We start from the raw sequence: 27,101 nt of genomic DNA, 5'->3' as shown, positions 1-27,101 counted from the left end.
CACAAACTCAGCCCTGTGTCTCCTACACTGGAGGATGTAAAGGGAGTGTAAGACCCTTTAAGGATGCATCCTCCAGCTGAGGAAACACGACCAATACATAAAATGGTTAGACAGCCGGCTGGCTAAATGGGGTGTGTGTGTGTGTGTGGGTGTGTGTGTGGCGGTGGTGGTGGGTTCACGAGGTCTCCATTAGAGTGGGTTCCAGTCCCACCCCTGTGACTTAGGACAAGCCATCTAACTCTTCCAGGTCTGATTCCTCCTCTTGGAAACAGGGGCAATGCTTTTGAACAGTGTAAGGAGTTTGAAAATGGGTTTGAAAATGCTTTGTGAGTTGTAAAGTGTGGTATAAACAGTAAGAATTATTATTACTGATTCTGAATACAGAAGGAGAAAGGAAATGGCAGCATGTAGGCAAACTGGAGCTTTCTCTGAAAAACAGAAACATAATCAAGTGCCCTTGCTCAAACCCACCAATGACTCCGCACTGCCTAAAGCCAGGGGTGGCCAACTGTACCCTACTCCTTAGGCCAAATCTGTTCCATTGCCTATCTTGTACATTTAAGTTTTACAGGAATACAGACACAGCCATTTGTTGACATATTGCCTACAACTGCTTTCTTGCCACAATGGCAGAGTTTGAATAGTTGCAGCAGAAAGCTTATGGCTGGTGAAGCTAAAAAGATTTACTATCTGGCCTTTTATGGAAAAAAAAAAACAACCTGCTGACTCCTGGAGCAAAGGACAAAGTCCAAACCCCATTTGAAACATAAAGCACCTTCGGAGCACCCTGATACAGCAGCATTTGAGTACACGAAATGAATCAAGTGTCTTCCTCGAGTCAACCCCGTCTGTACCACTTCCCAGGGACTGATTCCACATAACACGGCATTATCAGGTCCCTTCTTAGTGCTATGATAGGGCTTAGGTCTTATTCTTCTTTATAATCTCCACAGTGTTTATCATAGTGTCAAGATCATAACAGATTGTCAATAAAGTTTAACCGAATTGAAAGTGAGTCATAGACAGAGCAAGCATAATCCACTAAGGGACATAGTTTATTCATCACAGAAAACTATTGAAAATATATCATTGATAATATATCATTGAAAAGAAAAAGGAAGCAAGTTAATTCATTTGCTCTTAATTAGTTACACAAATATTTATTCCACACGTGCATGCTAAGTCACTTCAGCCATGTCTGACTCTATGCAAGACTATGGACTGTAGCCCTCCAGGCTCCTCTGTCCATGGGATTCTCCAAGCAAGAAAACTGAAGTGGGTTGCTGTGCTCTCCTCCAGGAGATCTTCCCCACCCAGGGATCAAACCCGCAGTTCTTATGTCTTCTGCATTGGCAGGTGGGTTCTTTACCACTAGCACCACCTGTACTAACTACAAAACTACCCGAAGCTAAGGCAAATGAAAGCAATATGGGGTTATATTCATTCCTTTGACAAGAATTTACCTAGCACTTGTTCTCTGTCAAGCTGGTGGTAGGAGTTCAAGTGGACTGTGACCACTTTCCTTTGTAGTCTAATTGAGGAGACTGAATGTCATCAGATAATAACTGTACAGGGAGACATATGAAATATACACTTGGTACAGAGAGATGGACAGAATTCCTGGGAATGCCATCCTTGTGTATTCTCTCTTATAAATTCACCTACAGCTTACTCTCCCACAAGAAAGTGGATGGGCCCACATTAATTATATGATATCAGAGTCTCCAGTTGGTTTCTGTGTTAAAAGCTAACAACTGATCATTTTATATGGATTATCTCAGGTAATCCTCACAACCACTCTATGTGGTGTCATGAAGGCCAATCACTTATTTCAGATCAACAGTCAGAAAGCAGAAGACTCCAGTCAAAATCAATCAGAATGAAACTTATGCACCTAAGCCTTCACTGTCTAGCCTAAATACATGCCAGAGAAGAGACCCGGGAGTCTTTTTCAGAGAAAGTCTAAAATTGAAGATCTACGGAGATAGGACTAAGTGTCTCTGTACTTACTGACACCAATTTCATAGGAACATCTGATATGGTTTGTGTCAGTAAGTCAATAATCAAGAGAAGAGAGAATGAAGCATTGAAAAGGTCTGCAATGACCCCCAGCCACCTTAGGGAACAATTCTGGACCTTGGCCAGGATATCCAGTAAACCCTAACTGCCAAAGCCCAGGCAACTCCCTATCAATTAAGGGTGAGCTAGGAGCCTGAGACCTGAGGGCTACGGAGGCCTTTCCCTTTAGCCAGCTATCCTCCTTGGGACACGTCTGTGCAGGGGTCATGGTGCGCATGGAGGGCAAAAGATGCTAAGTCGTGTCCAACTCTGCGCGACCCTGTGGACTGCAGCCTGCCAGGCCTCTCTGTCCATGGGATTTTCCAGGCAAGAATATTGGAGAGGTTGCCATTCCCTTCTCCAATGTAAATATGCAGTTTTTTAAAGGTGGAAATGTTTATATTTGCTAAGCTTCCTAGGTCATGTCTAGGACACAAGAGTTTTCACTCTTGTGAAAGCTTAATTGTTCACATTGTCACTTTCAGTTTTTCATTCTTTTCCTGTACGAAATGTAGTATAAAATAAATAAGCCTCCAATTAAAATAAATAAATAAATAAAAAAACAAATACGCACATAGAAAACGCCCAATCTTGAATAAGTAGCATAGTGAGAATGAGATACAATTTCTCTCCCATTTAATTAGTAATGAGGAAAAACATCATCAGAAACTGACCAAACAGTGACAAAGAGGCTCTGGTGAAAAGGCTTTCTCATGAAGCCAGCAGTAGGGCTGCCCACTGGTAGAACTTTCTGGAAAGAAAAGAGGTAATATCAATGAAATGTAAAATGCCTTTAATCCACGAACTCTTCTTTCACAAATTTATTCCAAGAAAATAATTAGACAAGTGCTCCAAAGTTCACAGAGAGAAAAATGTTATTTATAGGATTATTAATAATATCAAATATTTAGAAACAACCTAAATATCCACAAAAGGATATTATTTGAATAGATCATGCTGTAACTAGACAACAGAGTGCTATTAGCCTACTTAAATGATGGTGCGAATCTATGTGCCATAATGTGGAAATTTCTCCATGTTGTTTACTGAAAAAAAAAAAGGCTTCCTACAAATCCGCATGGATACAATGTGCCTGCTATGACTGCAAATGTTGCACAGCAGAGTGCCTAGAATGCACTTCACTAAACCATTGGTGCATAGTGGCTCTTTCTGATAGTGAGATATCAGGTGATTTTTTCCTTCCTTTTTTTATCTACACTATTTGATTTTTTGCAATGAACCTACAATGCTTTAAAAATATAAAACTTTTTAAAGATTAAAATAAAACATGTCAGGGATGTATACATTTCCTAGAGGAAAAGCAGGGTGAAAACCAGAATAGCGGCTGACTTCCAGAAGGAAAATGTGAAAGGACTGACAGCCTAACAAGATTAGTCCTTTCCCAGTTCTGGAGAAGGCAGGAAACACCAGTGGTTAGGAGCTGACGCCCCAGGGCCGGTCCTTGGGTTCACAGGGTAAATGACTTGCGACAAATTACTTAACCTCCTGTGCCTCGGTTTCCTCATTTACTAAAGGCATGACGGACAGTGCCTGCCTCTAAGGCTGTCATGAAAATTATTAAGGACAAAAATAAATGGACACCTATGACAATGCCTGGCACACAGCCAGAGTTCAGTAGATATTAGCTCTTATGAAAACCAGCTTCAGAAAATCGTAGCCTAAGTGATCTGTGACCTGAGCTCTGTGATGAGGACTTTGCATGCATGGTCTCATTACTTCTCCCATCAGACCCACATAAATGCAGTGTCTATGCTCTATCTCATCTCCATTTTACAGATGAAAACCATGAGGTTAGGAGAGAATAAATACTGTCCCAAATCCTTCAGCCAGGAAGGGACAAGGATCTGAGCCCAGAATGTGAGGAGTAATTCTAGAACCTCATGACGGGTTGACAACTTGTTCGCCTTAGATGAACCCTTTCTTCTTTCAGGACCTGCCAGCACCTGCACCAGCCTCACTAGGTTAGCTGGCCCTCTCAGGGTAGCTGGGATCTGGGAAAGCCAAAATCATTATCAGCATCATCTAGCAATTCCTGGGAAGAGCAGAACACTGAGAATCAAGGCTTAAGCTGCACCCACAAAATGGGTGCCCCCAGCAGCATGGAGAACATCTTGGGAGCAAAGCACCCATGCTTAGTGAAGCCAGAGGTTTTGATCTTTATGATAAGGCTGAGTGCCACAGACAGAATATTCCCTCAAAGACACCTAAATACAGATGGACTATTTTATCACTCTCATAGTCTTTTAAAATCCTTTGTTCAACACACAAAGGCTTCACACTTGCCTCATTTCACCTCATACTTGAAGCAAACAGATTCACTTGCCCTGGACAGGCCAGGGCACGGTCCCCTGCATCTCGAAGACCTGCACAGGTCTTCAAACTCTGTATTCAAATCACTACCCTGAATACCGGGAAGATCCCAAGAGGACAAAATCATCACCTTATGGGTAAGAAGCCAGACTTTGGAATCACAGACTCCTGGATTTACCTCTCAGCTCCTCCACTGGGTACTTAATATCTCTGAGCCTCAGTTTCCTTATCAGTCCACAGGGGATCATAAAACCTCATAGTTTTGTTCTAAGGATTAATGAGATAATGCAGTATTGGGAAAGCAGTAGACTCAGAGTTTAAGAGCACAGACTCTGGTGCCGGACTATTTAAGTTCAGACCTTGGCTCTGTCACAAGCTGTGTGTCCTTGGGCCCCAGCATATTCAAACTGTAAAATGGGGTTATAAGAATATCCACCTCTGTAGGGTAGGGAATGAATGAGCTATGGCTTTGAAAGTGCTTAGAACAGCACCTGGTGCATTAGTGAGTACTTGATAAACAAGGGTTGTAATGAAATGCAAGTCAAACCCACAGCATGGTAAAAATAAATGGTAACTGTTATTACTACAAGGTACACTTTCCATGGAGAATTTTATGTACATTTATCTCCTAGAAAGCAATTAAAAATGAAAAAACTGGGTGAAAATCTTGTTCTCTAGCAAGTGTTTCGGTCCTAGCAGAGAGAAGTCACCATCCGATTGCCTAGCAGAATACCCTAGGGTCCCCATCCCCATCCCCAGTCTCTTCTTGGCTGCATTCAGCCATCCTCTCTGGGTACATACTCATTAGGCACTCACAGTGAGCCTGAAGGAGGGCTAGAAACATCTAGTGGTTAAAAAAAAAGGCTTCAGCTCCTGACACCCTGGAGCTTACAGGGAAGTGGGGGAGATGCACATTAAATAAATACATAGACAAATGATTATTTAGGGATAATAAAATTTGTGTTTCAAAGAATGTGATACAAAGATATTGAATCTAAGGGAGGTCCTGATATGATCTAGCACCAGAGGCGTGTGTGAGGGAGGAGTCATTTGAAAGGCATTTAAGCTGGGGTTTCATGGATGAATAGGAGTTGGCTGGGTGATGCCTGGGAATGAAAGGAGGAGATAATCCAGGCAGACGGGCATTTTGCTTCAAGGCCTGGCAGCCACAGGTGCCCGGCTCACTAGGGGAACAGACACAAAGGCAGCGAGTTGACTTACTCTAGACCACCCACTCAGAAGCCCTCAGCTGGGAGACGAGTTTGGAGAGAAACCCAGGCCCACAGGAACTGTGTTCTCAGCGGCATCTGTTGTCTCTTCCTTTTCAGACTCTCTTGCATGCTGATAAAGACTGCCAGGTCCCTGACCCCAACCCCAAGTGAACGAAGTTTTGGGCTCAAATACCCAGAGGCTGCTAATGTGGCTCACTTTCTCCACATGTGAACTTCAGCCAAGACACCACAACAGGGACTCTGCCCTCTGAAGGCCCCTGGATGTCCGCGGCACACCCCACTGGGTTCTGTGAGGCTATTTAGGAAGATAAGTTTCGCTCACAGAAGAGAAGGGAGACAGCATGAAAGAAAACAATGGCCTCAAAGGAGGAACCTCTGATTGACATGAATGGGGATGTTCCGTTAGGAGCATCATGTACCAGGAAAGAAGCCAAGCCCCGGGTCCTTTACTTCTCCACCTGTTTACATGTGATGGAAAGGAGATGTGTTTAAGGTTCCTGTAGTTTTACGCTGGGAACTGATGCTCCCGGAAAGGAAGCCGTATGTTCCAGACATAGCAGGTTTCTTTTGGAATTCACACACTGGGAGTCTGGCGCTCTCCTCTAAATGGGACTTTCGTTGTCTTTTTGTTCAAGACCACAAGCTTCTTCCAGGATCAGAACTGCCTGCCAGCCTCCTCTGATAAACAGCCCACCAGCTCTCATGGTAGATCAGAGGTTTAATAATTAGCCTAACTCCTTGTTTATCTAAGTGGTAATTACCACTGCGATGGAATAATATTTTAACTGCAGGGGAAGCGTTACAGAGAGCTCTCTCCCCCCTAAGTAAAACCTACTGGCTGGGAATGGCCAACAGAGCTGCCCATACTCGGAGGCAGATCTCTGTATCTGAGATGCTGTCATTAGAAGCTGCTCCAAAGACCTAAGGAAATGTGCCCCGGGGAAGTGTGTGGTCCTAATCCTTTCAACTGAGGCTCGATGGCCCAGCAGAGTATGAAAGTGAGGCCTGTGCTTCTGAAACGGAACAGTCTCGAGTCTGTGGAGCTGGTGAAGCAACCTCACCACCGCAGGAGCAAATCTCAGCAGGTCCGATTCAAGGAAGATGGCACCAGTAAGACTCCGCCTGGTCTAGCTGAGGTGGATGTCCAGGCGTCCGAGGACCCGGCTGTAATGGGAAAGACTCAGGCCTCCAGGCACCATCACCTCCCCACCTACTCACTCTCCTTTCCCAGGTCCCAGAAGGCAGGGGGCTTTCGGAACATCGCGATCCAAACGTCCCCCAGTCTCAGGAAGCATTTCCCGGTTTTCAAAAGGAAGAGACTCACAGCTAGCAAGTCCCTGGTGGAAATGCCGACAGCATCCCAAAGTGCCATCCAGGTGAACGGCAATCTCTCTGAGCAGGACATTGTGTCCTCTGACCTTGCCTACTTACGGCTGGCTCAGCATCTTGAGGATGGGCCTCGAAGGGTCAAGGTATCCCACCCGTTTCTCCCTAGAATGTCCAAGGTGCAAAGCAATGGGCCTGTGAGCCTATGCTTCGAAGCTGGGACATGGAGAGCCTTGGAGAAAGTAACAGCTGCCATTCAGGTCCCAGATGATATTTACCATAGTCCTACCTGGGCAGGAAGGGAGTCCACTTTGAGCCCAGACTGGTCTGCTGAGATGAGCAACTCCATACCCCCTTCGGTTGACAGGCGTCCAGGTGACGGGAGAAGAGAGCTGCCTCCAGATTCAGAAAGAATCCCCCCCTGCTTAAATGCCCCCAGTAGAGCCAATCACATGCCTGGCACAGGGAACCTGCAACCTGAATTGCTTTTGCCCAAAGATAACTCCGATGACAAAGACCTTGGCCCTCTGTCATCTAGGTCAAAGGAAAGGTGTGCTCCCTCACATCCACGGACTCACAGCTCCCCTCCACCTGGCTCCCAGAGTCAGCCAGCCCAACCAGGGGGGGCTTCAGACTGTTCTTCATTGAGTAACAATTACCAGGACCTGCAGTCACTCCAAACTAACAGTGAGTCAGGATCTGCCCCTGTGTGCCAGGAGCAGACGGCAAAGAACCCCATCAAGTCAGACATCCCAGAGCTTCAGAACTGTCCAGGAAGCGGTCACCTCCCCTCCTCTCTCCCCAACAGGGAGACCAAGCAGCAGAGAGTGACTGGCGGGATTAACCCAATTCACCTGGTGCAGGGCGAGCTCTGCGACCTCCAAGGCAGGCTGCAATCTGTGGAGGAGTCTCTGCACTCAAACCAAGAGAAAATTAAAGTCCTTTTGAACGTAATTCAAGACTTGGAGAAAGCTCGAGCTCTCACAGAAGGGTAAGGTGGATTTGGGGGAGTGGAGGGAGGGTAAAGTCATTTGGGAGGATAGGGGCAGAGAGAGACCCTTGCCTTCCATTAGTAAAATGTCTCCAAAATGTTTGAAATTCTATCGTTTTCCCAAATTATAAGCAATGGTCTCCCTTTGTTTGGACTGGGTTTCATTGGGTTGTAGGCTTTGGTGGATTTCCACGATGATTGGTTTTTATTTCCAAATGACAACAGATTGGAGAAAGGGGACGATGAAGCAGCAGGGTCAAAAGTTACTTTTTATTAAGATGTGGGTCCAGTCAATAATGATAGCGGAGAATGACAGTACGCAGGTTCTGCCCCAACCCTATCCCTGCAGGGAGTTACTGCATTCGCACAGTATTTAGCTATTTGTGTGTTTGTCACAGAGGACTTGAGGCAGCCACTAAGCTTACTGTTGACCTTCCCCTCCACTGACCACTCTGAAGGCTTGAGCCAGTCCATCATGCACCGGCTAAGTAGGGACTGAAATGAGATCATAATTCCGCAAAGAGAAAGAAGCTCCAGAATGCTTTCCTGGGTGACTCAGCATCCGTCTGAGGACAGGAAGGCAGTTATTTGTTTAGGTGTGGGATGCTCCTTCCTTGAAACAGTGCTCCCTAAAGACTGAGGAAAAGGAATGGTGAAAGCTAATCAACAAAAGGGTAGGAAAAGGAAGAATTAATTAACTGGCATTTGCTGCTATGAATCAGAGTCAACATAACCTTACAAGAGAGAAGCACTGTGACGAGACAGGGAGAAATATGACCTAAAGGGATTAGGAGTTTTAATCATCTTCTGCTACTCATTTGCAAAGTCCCTCAGTTTCCCCATTTATCATGTGGGGGTAAGAATAACTGACCCATCTCAGAGGATTATTGTCAGCATGAAGAAAATCCAGATGTCAAAGTATTTAAACATCTATAAAGCATTCTAGAAACGTGAGATCCTATTAATATGGATTTCTTGTTTCTCTGTTTGCAATGATCATGAAACTTCAGACTTTGGAAATCATGAGAAGGACAATGCTGTGCTGCAGGGAATAAGTCTGTAGGATGTGTGCATGCCAGGGGGCGTTTGCCCATAGATTTATCTAGCAAATGCTCTATTTTGCAGGCGCAACTTTTATCGAACTGGCCAAGATCTCAACAATTGCAGTACCTGCCAGAACACGGCATGCATCATATACAGGTACCTGGCCACAGCTGAGACCTGCTCTGTAGAGCACAGAAGTTGCGGGGTCCACAGAACACTCTTGTAATCTCTCTTAGATGCAGAAAGTCAAGAGAGGGGCAAAGACAGAAGGCCTTTGGATACATAAGACAAAAAAAGAAAACAAGGTTGTTTGACTATGAAATGTTAACATCTGGTTTCAAAGAGGGCATTGTTTTGTTTCCTCACAATAAGGCCTATGAGCAAATCCTTTTGAGATCATCACCCTTCCCCTTCCTGAATACTAAGCACCGGCACCTTGCTAAGCTCTGCATATCCCTTTGTATCTCATTTCACAGTACACCTCTTAAAGTAGGCGTTCATGTCCCCAGGGAAGTTTAGTCATTTGGCCCCACTCACACATAGCATTTTCAGAGAGCTGAAGGGGATCTCAAATCAAATATTCCGAGACTCGGGACTCAGATCCATATCTTTCTGACACCAAGCCCTTTCTGATCCTGATTGTTGTACCACACATCCTACCCCTCCACAGTAACTACCACATCCAAGCAATTACAATATGTCAAGAACTGTGATAAGCACTGTATATTCAGTTCTAAGTACATTGCTTCTTTCCAGCAAGAGGCAAGGTTGCTGCCTTAGAGTGAACTTTTAGAAGAAACAGAAGGGAAACATCATACAGTGGTAGGAGCCCTAAACTAGGAGTCAGAATCCCCCAAATTACATCTGCTAACATGTGTGGTTCAGTTTCCTCATCTGCAGAGTGGAAACAATTATTCCTCTTGAGAGTTGCCATAAGGAATAAGCGAGAAAATACATGTGAATGCCTTTTATAACAGTAAAGTGAAAGTGAAGTCGCTCAGTCGTGTCCAGCTCTTTGCGACCCCATGGACTGTAGCCTACCAGGCTCCTCCATCCATGGGATTTTCCAGGAAGGATACTGGAGTGGGTTGCCATTGCCTTCTCCAGGTTGTAACAGTAAACTTCTGTACAAATCTAGGAGCTCATTCCTGCTATTACTGGATCGATCAATGCCCATTTAGCTGGTGGTCTACTTTCAGTGGCACAGTGGAAAAGCGGTCGAAAGCGGTCATTTCGGGTGATGGCTTCTAATTCTGTTTGACAAAAGGATATAGTGTGATTTTCTCTATTACTTTTCTCTCTTGATGAGAAAGGCAGCTAGGGTCTGAGCGCACTGAAGCCCAACTGGGTTGCCTGCGTGTGTTTGTTTTTAATGTCTCACTCTCTCCAGTAGAATCCTGAGATTTCACCCTAGCAAGGGATGGGCAGCAGGAAGTCAGGGGCTCCTGCCTCAGGTGAGGTCTTGGACATTTTCTCACTGAACTGTCAATTCTTTAAACCTAAAAGTCACAGGACCACAAAGTGTTTTCATCAAATACCAGGAGCTTCAGGATTGCTCACAAAAATATGCCCTTTACCTTAGTGTGAAATATCTCCTCTTAAAAGGGAGCTCTGGAAAAGGCTTGGGCATTGGAAAGAATAATTAAGGAGTCTCATCAATTGCTTACCTTTGTTCCTTCTTTTTTTAAAAATATCCCCTATCTTAAGCAAATTTCATATCACCAGGAGGACAAAACTTGTTAAATGTCTAGATTCAGGGAGGACAAAATCTTTTCCTCCTAAACAAAAAATATATACATATATATTTTTAAAATAACTTTCATTTAAAGTTTGAAAAGTCTCTTTTTCCCAGCAGCCAAATGATATATTTCCTATTATCTTAAGATGACTTTCTATTTAGCTTCTGTAAGTTAAAGGGACAAACGATCATTTTCCCATCTTCTGTGAGTTTCATGCCCTGGCCTTGGGCAAATCCTTTCTGGCCTCTGAGTTTCCTTATCTGAAAAATGAAGGTCTTTGATTAGATGATCCTGATGGTCCCTTTCAGTTCTGACATTCTGGTGTTCTAGGTTGAATTAAAAGTGGTAATATTTGCCTAAACTATAACCTTCCAACCAGTATGAGAATATTTACATTTTTCTAGGACGTACTTCAAATGTCCCAAGCAAACAGTCTAAATTCACCCCTGAATGGGTTGGCAAACCTTCCTCTACACATCCCTTTCCAGTTTTCCAAGAAGAGCAGCCACTGCATGCATCTACCCCTCATTACCATTCAAAGCCAGACTGCTCTCCCAGACAGTTTCTGTATCGTTGTGTCTAAGCCATTGTGAAGGAACAGGCAATTAGTCTGACGAAAGCAAAGAGATCAGTACAACATCCCAGTAATAGTAACAGAGGGAAGATGAGAGTTGTCATTTTTTTTCTTTTTAAACATTTCAAATGACTTCAAACCCTGTGTTGTGTCCTGCACAGTCAGATCTTGCAAACTAATAAATAAGTGACGTGAAATAGTCATCCCCAGGCCCTGCGCAGCTGCAGGCTCTCTCTCTGATGACGGATGGACGCCAGTGCATGTCACTGTACATAAAGCACATGGGCGCCTCATGGACTGCCTGCCGGGTCTTCTTCCCTGGAGATGCTGTAACTAAGTTAGCAATCCATACGGTTTTCTAAGTGGCTTAATCAGCTGAAGGCTATGGCTATGCTACTTGCTTCCATCAAGACAAGTCAAGGGTTCCATCCGAATCATTCTCTCAGCTTCAAAAGGAGTCTTCTGCCCACTGCTCCTCAAAGCCTCATTGGCTTTCTTCTTTCTAAGGTACACTGTGATAGATCCTCCCTTCCCGAGGAGAACAGCACCAAAATGGATGCCCAGAGATGTCATGCGTGACTCTCAGGACCTTCCATACCCCAGGAAGAATAAACTCCTTGGAGCTCTGACTGCTGTGGGACTCAAGGGAAGGGGGTGGGAATTGGGCCTGTGACTCAAGCTGGTTCCAGGCTGTTTAGTTCCCAAACACTCTCCTCACCTCTCCTTAGCATTACTTCTAGGACAAGTTACTGAGAAGGTTTCTGAATGCCTCCTGTGGTACTCAAAATTAAATAGCATGGAATTACTTAGTGAGAAGGTTGTTCTCTTTTCAAATTGATTTCAATTCTTCTGATTTACCTAGAGGGAAAAATCTGAGTTTGGTGCTAGAATGTCTTCAAAACCTTTCTAATGCTTACTTATCACAGTTCTTTGCTAAAAGTGAGCATGTTTCAAGTTCATAGCCATGGGCAAGCAACAGTTCCCAACCAGAATGTAATCATTTCTAATTCTTTATGGAAGGTTTTAACTTTCAAAACTAACCCTCCTATATGTTCACTGTTATGCAGGTCTCATTTTCAAAAGATATATTGCCTGCTTTGTATACATGTTTTTTAGTATAAAAAGTGAATTGATTTAAAGAGAAAAAATTAAGTACATAATTGTGCAAGTGGTGTGGGGAGTTTCACAAAAACCTTGCAGGTAATAAACAGCGATTACAATTTGGGAAAACAGTGCCCTAAGGAATGCTCTTCCTTTCCTCTTCTCAAGGTCATGGCTCTCTCCAAGCCACATCCCTCCTCCTTCTCTCAGCCCAGTTTTTACTCCTCCAGCCATATCTCCCTGCACTTCATCTTCACAGTCACTAAGAAAATAATCACGGAGACTCTTTGGAGGTCTATGACTATACCGATCATGCATTTATTTTATGGATATAGCTCCCAGGAAAACGTCTACCTGGTTTGAGTTAAAATGCCTCAAATGTTTTAAGGGAAAAGAATTGGAAGTTTTGCTCAGAAAGAAAAAATTTCTCCTATCATCCAGGTGTGTTTGTTAGGAAATGGAAATAAAGAGCAAGCAGCAAACTAAACCATTCTGAATGGACGAAGGGAAAGACTGGCCACATAAGATGTGAAAGGTGCTAGAGAGGAGAAGATGACAGAAGAGCTCTTGTTTGTTCAGGGGTCTTCCTAGACAGGCTCTCTCCTCTTCTTATCCTCAGCCTCTGTTCATGCTTCAACGGCACTCATGGATTTGAATATCAGTGACATCACCTTCCTCTATCTTCTCTTTAATGAGTGTTCTCTCTTTATATATATATGTATACATATATATGTATAAACTACCTACGAATCTTCCCATCTTGATATCTCAAATATACCTCAAATTATCAAGTTCACCATATACCAAAATACATTTCATATTTTCCTCCACAAAATTCTCTTCCTACATTTCTTATTTGTTCAGCACTGCTGACCATGATTTCATAAAGAAACCACGGTCCACGTTGTCTCATTCTTCTCTTTAACAACACATATCAAACTGGCTACTGATTCTCCCTTCTATATCCAGCCCCTTAGCTTCATTCCCTTTGTCTCTGGACAATAAAGGTCCTCATCACTTAAACGCTAACTGGCCTTTTTGCCACAGGTCCCTTTCACTCTGTCCCAAGTAATTCTTCACACAGGTTGCTAACTTACTGAAAAGTAGAATCTGATCATGTCACTCCCCAGCTAACCAATTTTGCCCCACTTCCTGTTGTTTCCTTTAGCTAATTTTCAAGGCCCTTGGAATGTGACAGTAACCTTATTAACTGCTGGGTCTCCTATCTCTTCCCAGCCACAGTGAACTACTCAGCTGGCTTCAAATACTGGGTGTTCTAGCATACATAAGTTTCTTCATTTCCTGGAATGCCTTTTCTGCCCTGCTTCATCTGGAAAACTTGTAGCCCTGCAGCTTAAAAGCCAGTTCCTCTGAATAGCCTTTCACTCCTTCCCAAGAAGAAGCCCCTTGGCAAGCACATTCCTCTGCTATACCATTTCTCTTATGACGTTGCAACACAGTGTTTATGAGTTTCTTTCCTTCAGCAGAAGACCAGTATCTTAAAGTCATGGCCAGTGTCTAATACACAGTTAGTGGTCAGTAGAACCCTCAAAGAAGGGAAGAGCTATACTGACTGGGGTGGGTGGAGGATGAAAAGCAGCAGCAGGCTTGAGACAGCTATTTAGATGGTCCTCAAGTCAAGGTGGGCTTCCCAGGTGGCACTAGTGGCAAGGAACCTGCCTGCCAGTGCAGGAGATGTGAGAGACTCAGCTTCAACCCCTGGGTCAGGAAGATCCCCTGGAGGGAGGGCATGGCAACCCACTCCAGTAGTCTTGGCTGGAGAATGCCATGGACAGAGGAGCTTGGAGGGCTACTGTCCATGGGGTCACAAAGAGCTGGACACAACTGAGCGACTAAACAACAACCAAAGTCAAATCAGTGTGACAGCGTCTGTGTGTCCCTACCCTTGGTGGGGAAACAGAAGGTCTTAATTAATCAAATAATTGTATTAGGGAAGGAAGGCTTCTGTGCAGCAGGTCTCAGTAGATGTCTTGGAACTGAATCAAACAGTGACTGAATGTAGTACATGGATTTCCAATTTTCAAATACCTGGAACACTACAAGATGGAACCTAATCAAGTCTTCCTGTGATGACTCGGAGAACTTGTTGCAATTCACAAGACATTGAGATCCTTGTTGATCACGGACTTCCAACCCTCTTGCCCAATACTTCTGTACCGACTATGGTAGGAAAGCAAAGTCTGATTTGTGGGAAACTGAACACTCCATCCAGGCCATCCTGTCTCCCTTCTACATTGTCTGAACCGCACCAGTGAGCTCTTCGGAAGAGGGAACTAAGGCAGTAGGTCTGCAGGTTCTCTTAGTAAAACAAAACCCAGCGTAGTCAATAGAATGATGTCCACAGGAGATGTCCACATTTGAACTCTTGGACCCTGTGAATACATCACCTCACCTGGTAAAAGGGACAATGCAGGTGTGATGATGGATCTTAGAGGACAGGATGAGTAGCCTGGAGGGTCCAGGTGAGCCCAATGTAATCATATGGACCCTTACAAGGGAGAGATGAGGGCAGGAGAGGAGAGTCAGAGAAGGAGGTGAGACAGAAGAAGCAGAGGTAGGAGTGACATGGTCACAAGTTAAAGAAGGTGGGCAGCCTCCACAGGCTGGGAAAGGCAAGGGATGCATTCTCTCCTGGAAATGCCAGAAGGAACCCAGTTCTGCTGACACCTTCATTTACAGTTCTGGAGGACTTCTGACCTCTGGCTCTCTAAGAGTAAAATTCATGTTTTTTTAATACTTTGGCCACCTCATGCAGGAGTTGACTCATTGGAAAAGACCCTGATGCTGGGAGGGATTGGGGGCAGGAGGAGAAGGGGACGACAGAGGATGAGATGGCTGGATGGCATCACCGAGTCGATGCACATGAGTTTGGGTGAACTCCGGGAGGTGGTGATGGACAGGGAGGCCTCGTGCGCTGCGATTCATGGGGTTGCAAAGAGTTGGACACACCTGAGCGACTGAACTGAACTAAACTGAAACCCACTAAACTTGTGTTAACTCATTTCAGCAGTGGTAGGAAACGAATGCACCTGGATTAAGTCCTCATAATTCATAAACTACTCACATCTAATTGGAGGTTGGTTTATTTGACTTTGATGATTTTTACAACTCTGACAGCTAAGGGAAGACAAGGATCTGTTGGGATGAAAATTATGGGAAAGAGATGAGAGCTGCCACTTACCGGGGCTTGCCAGTGGCACCAGGGTAGAGAACCTGCCTGCCAATGCAGAAGACATAAGAGACGTGGGTTGATCCCTGGGTCAGGAAGATTTCCCGGAGGAGGGCATGGCAACCCACTCCAGTATTCTTGCCTGGAGAATCCCAAGGACAGAGGAGCCTGGTGGGCTACAGTCCATAGAGTTGCAAAATGTCAGACACGACTGAAGTGACCTAGCATGCACACATGCACCAATTACTGGTCACTGTAAATGCTTTTTGTTTTCTTATCTGATCCCAACCACCAGATGAGATAGATAAAAATACTCCCATTTTACAGGCGAGGTAACTGGGGTCCAGGGACTTGCACATTATTCATGTTAGACAGTGGAGACTGAGAGTGAGAGAGGCACTTGAACAATTATTCTGCAACTAATAAATGGCAATATCAAGACTGGAACTTAGTCCTCTCTGCCTGTTGGTCAGATTCCATGGCATGCTGCCTTCAGAGGCTAGGCCTGCTTGAGGGTTATCAGGGCTCAGTGGAATGTTGTATGGCTGAGTTCTCTTCGGCCAAGGGCATAGTTAGGGTTTGTGTTTATGATACAGGACACAAATGGTGTTCTCAAGAGTGATAGCAGGCCATCTGCAGCACTCTCCTAGGTATCTGTGAATATTTGTTGCTGGCCTTCAAGCCCCAAACCTCCTGGCTCAGAGAGGTGGGGAGGAGGATGGGAATCTGTAGGTAGAGCCAGCCTCCCAGGAAAGTCTGATCCCGACGAAGTTTGAGAAACATTCAAGTAGGTAAAGTCAGAGTCTTGAAAGGAGGTGGTGGCAGTCGATTTACTAGAAACGTTTGTGACATAGAAAGCTCTTGCTCATAAACTAGCCCAGAAACTAGCTTTTGTTTTAAATGCATCATTGGAGAGATGCTTTACCTTTCTGCTTGGCTTCAGTTACAGGGTTAGTGGTCATGGACAGACCTAACTAAAGGGCGCAGGTGAGGGTGGAGGAAAAGGGAAAGGGAAAGGAGAGGGGCTTGCTCACAGAGTAAGCGTGTCTTACGATGCCTCCTATTTGCAGTGAGAAGAGAAAACAAGCTTCTGCCGGTCCACGTCGGGGCCAGGCTCTCATCTTGCATTATTTAGGGTGTTCATTTGTAGTCTCTCCTTCCTCCCACACCTCCCAGCTCCTCAGACCTCATCTGAGAGCAGGAACAGAATAGTAATCCCTGATTACTTTCCTCCTCCAATTAAGGTACAGACCAATTAGAGCCCAATTCTGCTCCTAGGCCAGGAGCCCCGATGCTAGGAACTCTCCTCTGGGGTGTCCTGGAGGAGCAATTACAAATGCCTGTCAGAGTGGGCGTGCAGAGTGCCATCCCACGTCACCCACACCACTTCAGGGAGGGGTAGTCACGCAGGCTCCTGACCCAGGGCATGTGCGTGAAGCATCCTCTCATTTCCTCAAACTCTACAGACCATAGGCTGCCTTTTTTTTTTTTTTTTTTATCATTACTGATTCCTCCACTGCTACAATCCTCCAAGCTGGGCAGAAGAAGTTAGGGAGATACAAAAGGAGATTTGCTGCCAGCACCTCCCTTTGTCCCTGGCGACCAGCATCCCGGTTCTTGCACCCCCTCACTGCTTTGACATTCAGAACTTAACATAAGGAGTCTCTCTGGAACACAGGGCAAAGCCATACAGCTGTGTGCCCTGTAGGAGAAAGGCCAGCCAAACCTTCATCCAACTAAGGAAAGAGGCTCCAGAGGGCTACATGAGTCACCTGGGGTGGTGCAGTCAGAGGTGCCGAGAACCTTCTTGAGTTTCCTTTGATGGATAAGTAGTTTGGCCACTGGGCCTTGGCCTTGCCTGCCACTTAAAGCTATCACCTAACCAGAGAAAAAGGCATTTCACTAGAAATGCAATATACCTGCTGCTGCTACTGCTGCTAAGTCGCTTCAGTCGTGTCCGACTCTGTGCGACCCCATAGACGGCAGCCCACCAGGCTCCGCTGTCCCTGGGATTCTCCAGGCAAGAACACTGGAGTGGGTTGCCATTTCCTTCTCTAATGCATGAAAGTGAAAAGTGAAAGTGAAGTCGCTCAGTCGCGGCCGACTCTTCACGACCCCATGGACTGCAGCCTACCAGGTCCCTCTGTCTATGGGATTTTCCAGGCAAGAGTACTGGAGTGGGGTGCCATGCAATATACCTAGGTCTGTGAATTTGTATAAGATGCTCTCCCAGTATGGAGCCAGGGGAACTGTGAGAGCCTTGTCTTCCAGCCACAGTCCTCTGTCTGGCCAGCAGTGAAGTCTGCAGTGAAAAGTAATTACAAAGCACACAGCACAGTAATGTGTGTTCCTTCTAGTAGTCACAGATGCCTTTGCTGCTGTCATGTCAGTGCAGTATGGACTGATCAGTGTTCAATTCAAATGCAGGAACATGAATGTTAATGGCAACCCTTCAAACAACTGCCACCAAACACAGCTCAAGCTGTCTCTTTTGAAAACAGGCATAAAGTTTGAGGGATGTTGTGGAAACTTCTCTGAGCCTTGACAGCTTGGTCACCCAGACATTTGCCATTAGCTCCCATTTCTCTCGGTATGTTTTTACCCCTTGCTTCTTTTCCCTCGAATAGAAGGGGAAAGAAGAGGATTTATAGCATCAGCAATTTGTCTGCAATAAAAATGAAACCGATTTTAATGCATTAATAGCTAAACAGGCTGAAACATGCCATAAATATAACATCAAGCATGCTGAGAATTTCACAGGAATAACAAATGGATGGCTGCTGGCGTGCGGAACACAGTTGACCGCAGAATGACCCAATCTTTATTTCTCTGTCAAGTTAATGCTACAATTGTTACTATTTGTTGATTCAGGCACTGTGCCAGGCATTTTACTAAACAGCATACATGTATCATCACATTTCAGACTCCCAAGAACCCTTAAAAATGGGGCTGGTTATTATTCCCATTTTATGGATGAGGAAATGGAGACTTGGGCAGGTCATGTGATTTGTCCAGGATCCACCAGCGCTAGGGCTTAAACCAGTCCCTTTTTCAGAAGGCATTCCTATCCCTTCCCCTCTTACCTTCTCACCTTGCACCATAGTGAATATTTGTACCACAGTCTCTGAGATGGCCTTCTCTTTCTGAGGACTTAATGTGAAGACATTCTCAACACAGAGCCATGGCACCCAGAGTGCAGATCTCTCCCACACATGCTGATCAGCAGGGAGATTTCTGCAGCGTGGCCCTGCTTACTTATGCATCAAGAAGAGAACCTGCAATTCTCTGGGGACTTGTCAGCACAGATGCCCAAGGAGAAGGGGCGTGCTTGCTGGCTTGAAATGGCTGTGATCTGTGAAGCTTAAAATTGTATCCTATAAATAATGAGCACACTGGTCATTAGGAGGAAGTTTTAGAAACAATATTCCTTCCAGGCTGGGGAAAATTAAAAAAAAAAAAAAAAAGCTAACTAAAGTTTCTACTTTCCCAGACTGTGATTCATCCACAGAGACACTTTCCAAAGTGGTGTGATTTATCCAAGTGGACAGGAACCCAACCACCCTTGCTGAACCCATTGATTCTTACAGCTAATTCTTTTAAAAAGAAAGTTGCAGGAGGTCAATAAATCCGTGGTGCACCTGGGTTCTGTGGTGAGAGGGGCCACAGAAACACTCTAACAGAGATGAAGAGGTAGAGACTTGCAAGTGGTTTTGTCTTCAGGGAGATGCCATGGACCATTAGTTTCTCAGCCAACTTGCTTAGAGTGTCTGGATTTATGGTACATCACCATGTCTCTTGATAAAAGAGCAAGACCCACCTGCTGAGAAGGATGAGCAAAGGGCCACTGCAGAACTCAGCAGCCTACAATCAGACCCAACACTGCAGAGCCCAGACACCACCTTGAGTATGCAGCCTCCGATGGGGCATCTGTCTTCTTCGAATACACAGCCTCCCTGTCAGGACAGCCTTGCAATCAGGAAATGCTATGGCAGGGTGGGTTGGTCGCCTGGGTCATGAAGGGCCCTCCAGAGGCCCAGCCCACATTGAGTCTTGTTCCACAGGGAGATGTGAGGTCATTTAGGTGCACTGGGCTGGGGTCACCGTCCCATCCCACACTCATTTGGTAACCAGGATCTCATACATATTGAACACTACTGTTCTTTCAGTGCTGTGAATCTTAGTGTACAAGCTTTGGAGCCAGAGAGTCTAGGCTCAAATCCTTGCTCTGTCACTTACTAGTATGTGCCATTGGCAGAATATTTAACCTCCTCTTGCCTCAGTTTCCTTATTTGTAACATGAAGATAATGCTTATCTCATGGGTCTCTGAGAATCACATGAGGCATGAGAATTAATAAATTTGTAGGATGATGTATGGAATAGAGTTCATTCCATAAAAGATAGTCCTTCTTCTTCTCCTTTTTATCCAACCTCTTCTTCATTTAAATTACCATGTGTCCTCACCTAACAGGACCCAGGTTCAGTTCAGTTGCTCAGCTGTGTCCGACTCTTTGCGACCCCATGGACTGTAGCACGCCAGGCTTCCCTGTCCATCACCAACTCCTGGAGCTTACTCAAACTCATGTCCATTGAGTTGGTGATGCCATCCAACCATCTCATCCTCTATTGTCCCTTTCTCCTCCCGCCTTCAATCTTTCCCAGCATCAGGGTCTTTTCTAATGAGTCAGTTCTTTGCATCAGGTGGCCAAAGTACTGGAGTTTCAGCTTCAGCATCAGTCCTTCCAATAAATATTCAGGACTGATTTCCTTTAGGATGGACTGGTTGGATCTCCTTGCAGTCCAAGGGACTCTCAAGAGTCTTCTCCAACACCACAGTTCAAAAGCATCAATTCTTCAGCACTCACCTTTCATTATAGTACAACTCTCACATCTATACATGACTACTGGAAAAACCATAGCTTTGACTAGACGGGCCTTTGTTGGTAAAGTAATATCTCTGCTTTTAATATGTTGTCTAGGTTGGTCATAGCTTTTCTTCCAAGAAGCAAGTGTCTTTTAATTTCATGGCTGCAGTCACCATCTGCAGTGATTTTGGAGCCCCCCAAAATAAAGTCTCTCACTGTTTCCATTGTTTCCCCATTTATTTGCTATGAAGTGACGGGACCAGATGCCATGATCTTTGTTTTTTGAATGCTGAGTTTTAAGCCAGCTTTTTCACTCTCCTCTTTCACTTTCATCAAGAGGCTCTTTAGTTCCCCTTCACTTTCTGCCATAAGGATGGTATGATCTGCGTATCTGATGTTATTGATATTTCTCCGGGCAATCTTGATTCTAGCTTGTGCTTCATCCAGCATTTCACATGATGTACTCTGCATATGAGCTAAATAATCAGGGTGACAATATAGAGCCTTGGCATACTCCTTTCCCAATTTGGAAACAGTCTGTTGTTCTATGTCCGGTTCTAACTGTTGCTTCTTGACCTGCATACAGATTTCTCAGGACGAGGTAAGGTGGTTTGGAATTCCCATCTCTTGAAGAATTTTCCACAGTTTGTTGTAATCTACAGAGTCAAAGGCTTTGGCATAATCAATAAAGGAGAAGTAGGTGTTTTTCTGTAAGTCTCTTGCTTTTTCTATGATCCAAGAGATGTTGGCAATTTGATCTCTGGTTCCTCTGCCTTTTCTAAAACCAGCTTGAACATCTGGAAGTTCACGATTCACGTACTGTTGAAGCCTGGCTTGGAGAATTTTTGAGAATTACTTTACTAGTGTGTGAGATGAGTGCAATTGTGAGATAGTTTGAACATTCTGTATCATTGCCCTTATTTGGAATTAGAAGGAAAACTGAACTTTTTCAGTCCTGTGGCCACTGCTGAGTTTTCCAAATTTGCTGGCATACTGAGTGTAGCACTTTCACAGCATCATCTTTTACAATTTGAAATATCTCAACTGGAATTCCATTGCCTCCACTAGCTTTGTTCACAGTGACGCTTCCTAAGGTCCATGTGACCTTGCATTCCAGGATGTCTGGCTCTAGGTGAGTGATCACACCATCGTGATTATCTGGGTCGTGAAGACCTTTTTTGTACAGTTCTTCTGTGTGTTCTTGCCATCTCTTCTTAATATCTTCTGCTTCTGTTAGGTCCATACTGTTTCTGGCCTTTATTGTATCCATCTTTGCATGAAATGTTCCCTTGGTATCTCCAATTTTCTTGACGAGATCTCTAGTTTTTCCCATTCTATTGCTTTCCTCTATTTCTTTGCACTGATCACTGAGAGAGGCTTTCTTATCTCTCCTTGCTATTCTTTGAGACTCTGCATTCAGATACTTATATCTTTCCTTTTCTCCTTTGCCTTTAGCTTGTCTTCTTTTCTCTCCCCAGACAACCATTTTGCCTTTTTGCATTTCTTTTCCTTGGAGATGGTCTTGATCACTGCCTCCTGTACAATGTCACGAACCTCCATCCATATTTCTTCAGGCACTCTATCAGATCTAGTCCCTTGAATCTATTTGTCACTTCCACTGTATAATCATAAGGGATTTGATTTAGGTCACACCTGAATGGTCTAGTGGTTTCCCTACTTTTTTCAATATAAGTCTGAATTTGGCAATAGGGAGTTCATGATCTGAGCCACAGTCTGTTGCTGGTCTTGTTTTTGCTGACTGTATACAGCTTCTCCATCTTTGGCTGCAAAGAATGTAATCAATGTGATTTCGGTATTGAGCATCTAGTGATGTCCATGTGTAGAGTCTTCTCTTATGTTGTTGGAAGAGGGTGTTTGCTCTGACCAGTGCATTCTCTGGGAAAAACTCTGTTAGCCTTTGCCTGCTTCATTTTGTACTCCAAAGCCAAATTTGCCTTTACTCCAGGTATCTCTTGACTTCCTACTTTTGCATTCCAGTCCCTTATGATGAAAAGGACACTTTTTGGGGTGTTAGTTCTAGAAGGTCTTGTAGGTCTTCATAGAACTGTTCAACTTCAACTTCTTCAGCATTACTGGTGGGGCCATAGACTTGGATTACTGTGATATTAAATGGTTTGCCTTGGAAATGAGCAGAGATCATTCTGTCGTTTTTGAGATTTACCCAAGTATTGAATTTTGGACTTTTTTGTTGACTATGATGGCTCCTCCATTTCTTCGAAGGGATTCTTGCCCACAGTAGTAGATATAATGGTCATCTGAGTTAAATTCGCCCATTCCAGTCCATTTTAGTTTACTGGTTCTTAAAATGTCAATGTTCACTCTTGCCATCTCCTGTTTGACTTCCAATTTACCTTCATTCATGGACCTAACATTCCAGGTTCCTATGCAGTATTGCTCTTTACAGCATCGGACTTTACTTCCATCACCAGTCACATCCACAACTGGGTGTTGTTTTTGCTTTGGCTCCATCTCTTCAGTCTTTCTGGAATTATTTCTCCACTGATCTCCAGTAGCATATTGAACACCTACTGCCCTGGGGAGTTCATCTTTCAGTGTCCTATCTTTTTGCCTTTTCATACTGTTCATGGGGTTCTCAAGGCAAGAATTCTGAAGTGGTTTGCCACTCCCTTCTCCAGTGGACCACATTCTGTCAGCCCTCTCCACCATGACCCATCTGTCTTGGGTGGCCCTACAAGGCATGGCTCATAGTTTCATTATGTTAGACAAGGCTGTGATCAGTTTGATTAGCTTTCTGTGATTGGGGTTTTCTAGTTATATTCTCTAGTTACATCATTTTCTTCTTAGAGTAGACCCTGGTAACAGCTAGGCTGTGGGCTAAAACATCTGATCCCTTTTTAGGAGAGAGGACTAGGGGTCAGGAAAGAAAGCTGAGATTCTGATCCTGACTCATGGTGTGACTCCCTTCACCAGAATCTAGGAAAACAACATTCCTAGATTCCTGAGCTATCATGAAGATAAAATGAAAATGCAGACCTGGTATGTTTGCAGTTTGAAAGTGCTATATAAAAGTAAGAGGTTTCTATTGTTTACTTCTGTCTAAACTTTTTTCTTCTTGTGTCTCACCCAACTTCTGTTTGCCCAGCCAAGATGCTATATCTGGAATCTGACTCTTATTGGCTTTATGCATTTACACATTTACCTACTCTTTGCTTCTCACTAGTTCTTCTTCCAAACAAGCCATGACTTAGGCCTCTTGCTACTTCCAATTACCTAGAAAAACATTCTCCAGCTTTCCACCTCCTAGCATGATGGCTGAAGCATTGATCTGTCAGCTAGATTACTGAGGTGCCCTCAAGAGGGAAGACTTCCAGCTTGCTTGCATTCTCGGTTTACACACATCTCACTTTCTAAATGCAAAGTGGCAGCATGCAGACCTCTTGTCTGGGAGTGGCTCTAAGACTCCCCAGACAGTGAACTGGGCAGCCCTGATCAGGAGTCAGGCATGCCATGCATCTTCAGAGAACCAACCTTACAGACTTTGAAAGCTCCAAACTATCTCAGTGGTTCTGGGCCTGAGTCCTGAATTGTAAGGATTTCTTGACCACTATCTGCTACCCACACCTCGCCCCCCAGCACTGTGAGTCAGAGTTCTCTGCAAACTAAGCACCTAGCACTTCCTGTGGATGGAGAAGATATAAGGGTGGGAAGGTAGGGAGAGAAGGGGGGGATGGTTGGAAAAGTCATTGGTGTTCTATCTTGATATCAAACCCAAGGCAAGCACTCATTCCCTAGAATCTGCAAACAACCCTCTGCTAAAAGTTTGCTTGAATTCTCTCAAGCAGGCGTTTTAATCCCTCTTTGAAGTGGTTGTTGAATATGGTGTGGGTTAGCCAAGTAGGAAGTTGAGGGGGATCTCCTCTTCTCTACCCAGCCTCAAAACGAAAGACAGATGAGAGAGGGCACTGCCCCTGCCCATTTATAAGGCAGCTGTGACCAAAATAAAATATATTCCTTCTCCTCCCTTCTAAACTAAACAGTAGTTTGTCAAAAGGATGGGTAAGAAGAAAAGTGACGATTTTCCTTTATGTTAATAAATTACTTTGGCCTAAAAAACATTAATCAATTTCTTTCCAAAGGACACAGGGTTCTCTATACTCTGTTATTTGTCTGGCCTTGAAAAGAAAGTCACTTTCAATCCCCTTTAAATTGTCAAGACTAGTGGGGGCATCTGCGGAGCTCCCTAAGTCCCAGTGATTATAATGGAACCCTGTGGTGTTTCCATAGAAATATAAAGAGTGTATTCTTCCCTGAATGCACGGCTGGGTGAGGGGTGGGGGGGGTGGGGAGGAGCGGGTGAAGACTGATGTTTCTCGCGAGGTATACAATTACTGAAGGGTCAAAGGCACGAGTGAGGAGGTGAGGCATTCACGCCTTGAGACAGGAAGACAAAAGACTTGGTGGGGTGGGCAGAGACCCCATCTACCTGGGGACACTCCCCTTGTCATTGTCCCCCTCTCTACAACTACCTGGTAAGGTCGCTTCAGAACCTCTACTTTCATTTGGGTCTTAGAAAGAAAAGCAATTTGCCCAAGGTCACCTAGCCAGTAAGTGGCACTGCCTCCGTTCAAACCCAGGAGAATTACACCCAAGAGCCCTTTCTCTGAGCTCTCCAGTGTGCTGTGCTTTACCTTGTGAGCTGAGATAGACTTAACATTCTGTCTCCTGGCTCTTCTGTCTCTAGGCCTGCCAGTTCTATACACATTTGAACATACCCAAAGCACTGTTTTTTTCTAATCAGTATTAGGGCACTGTTATGAGTCTAATCACTGCAGATGGTGACTGCAGCCATGAAATTAAAAGATGCTTACTCCTTGGAAGGAAAGTTATGACCAACCTAGACAGCATATTCAAAAGCAGAGACGTTACTTTGCCAACAAAGGTTCGTCTAGTCAAGGCTATGGTTTTTCCTGTGGTCATGTATGGATGTGAGAATTGGACTGTGAAGAAGGCTGAGCACCGAAGAATTGATGCTTTTGAACTGTGGTGTTGGAGAAGACTCTTGAGAGTCCCTTGGACTGCAAGGAGATCCAACCAGTCCATTCTGAAGCAGATCAGCCCAGGGATTTCTTTGGAAGGAATGATGCTAAAGCTGAAACTCCAGTACTTTGGCCACTTCATGCGAAGAGTTGACTAATTGGAAAAGACTCTGATGCTGGGAGGGATTGGGGGCAGGAGGAGAAGGGGATGACAGAGGACGACAGTGATGCTGGATGGCATCACTGACTTGATGGATGTGAGTCTGAGTGAACTCTGGGAGTTGATGATGGACAGGGAGGCCTGGCGTGCTGCAATTCATGGGGTCGCAAAGAGTCCGACATGACTGAGCGACTGAACTGAACTGATGAGTCTTGACACACTCGGGTGCTTTGTTTTGGCTGTTTGTTGCTTGAATTAAGAAATCAGAGAAATGTCACATATAAGGAGAAGAAGGAAGCTGGTTTGTGTGTATGTTCATATAATTTGGTAGAGATATATGGATGAAGAGCTGGAGAGTAGGGGTTGTTGAGATATATACAAGACAGATTTTAAAGCAATTGTTAGTTTAATCACCTGTATCATACGCTGGGAAGCTACATCCACAAAAGCAGCATCCACATCTCTCTATCTCATTGTTGTGTCCCTATAACTGAGCAGCATCAGGCCTAAAACAGGATGGATGCTTGAATGCATGGATAGATGGAAGAATGAATGGGTGAATGGTTGGATGGCTGGCTAGATGAATGAGCAGATGACTGTATGGATGAATGAATGGTTGATGAATAAATGGATGGTTAGATGGCTGGCTGGCTGGCTGGATAGAGGAATGGTTTGATGCACAGATGGATGGATGATGGATGGTAAGATGATGGGTGGATGGAATTTCCTATCTCTAAAAGCTGAGGAAATTCCTAGAATGAGCAGAGGGTGCCTACTTTCTTTGGCTCTATCCAAATGCTCTAGAATGCTCTAGAATGAAGGTAATTTTCTGCCTTGGTGAAAGAGGAAGGGTCATTTCAGGAGTCAGGAGAACTATGAATGTGGATGTTCTCTGTGTGTGAATTAATACAAGAGAAGATGAGAGTCAGGGTTTGCAATTAATTGTTTTGGATTCCTTCCTTAAAGCAACAAGAGGTTGCCAGAGACAATGATTCCCCAGCCTCTGAACCCATCTCCTTAAATTTGAACTGGGGAGAGGGAGCTGTGGGGAGTGGTGGCAGAAGCCCACCCCAGCTTCAGGAGCAACAGGGGCGCATCCTGGGTAGTACATCCAGGATGTACTACCAGGAAGTGGGAGCTTTAGCGTGTGTCTGTGGATACTTCTCTTCAGTGATCTGGCAAAATTCTGAGCTTTGGTTAGAATATCTCTAATGGACATGGGTTTGGGTAGACTCCAGGAGTTGGTGATGGACAGGGAGGCCTGGCATGCTGCGATTCATAGGGTAGCAAAGAGTCGGACACGACTGAGTGACTGAACTGAACTGAACTGAACTGAATAGCTCTTGATATTGGCTAGCATTTACTAAGGACACAGAGTCACTAGTTACCAGTGTGAAGAGGCCAGGGATAATGTCTGTCTATCTGTCTGTCTGTTTAATACTCCACTTCTGGTACCTAACTGAGGGCCTGGTGC

The 27,101-nt window shown here is 44.6% G+C and overlaps 2 protein-coding genes across 2 annotated transcripts in view; one reads left to right on the top strand and one right to left on the bottom strand.

Annotated features, from left to right (window-relative positions):
- Positions 1–27,101, bottom strand: part of DOCK2 (dedicator of cytokinesis 2) — a 457,789-nt gene that overhangs the window by 204,141 nt on the left and 226,547 nt on the right. The window lies entirely within an intron of this gene.
- The window catches only part of INSYN2B (inhibitory synaptic factor family member 2B), a 123,953-nt gene that overhangs the window by 91,721 nt on the left and 5,131 nt on the right, over positions 1–27,101 (top strand). The window contains exons 2-3 of the mRNA XM_027520184.1: positions 5,718–7,938; positions 9,064–9,138. Coding sequence (XP_027375985.1) covers positions 6,599–7,938; positions 9,064–9,138 — 1,415 coding nt within the window. The 5' untranslated portion in view covers positions 5,718–6,598. The remainder of the gene's footprint in view (positions 1–5,717; positions 7,939–9,063; positions 9,139–27,101) is intronic.

The sequence above is a fragment of the Bos indicus x Bos taurus genome, chromosome 20, assembly GCF_003369695.1.
Source record: "Bos indicus x Bos taurus breed Angus x Brahman F1 hybrid chromosome 20, Bos_hybrid_MaternalHap_v2.0, whole genome shotgun sequence".
In the NCBI taxonomy this organism is placed as follows: domain Eukaryota; kingdom Metazoa; phylum Chordata; class Mammalia; order Artiodactyla; family Bovidae; genus Bos; species Bos indicus x Bos taurus.
Note: the sequence above shows the minus strand (reverse complement) of the source record. Positions and strands in the feature narration are given on the sequence as shown.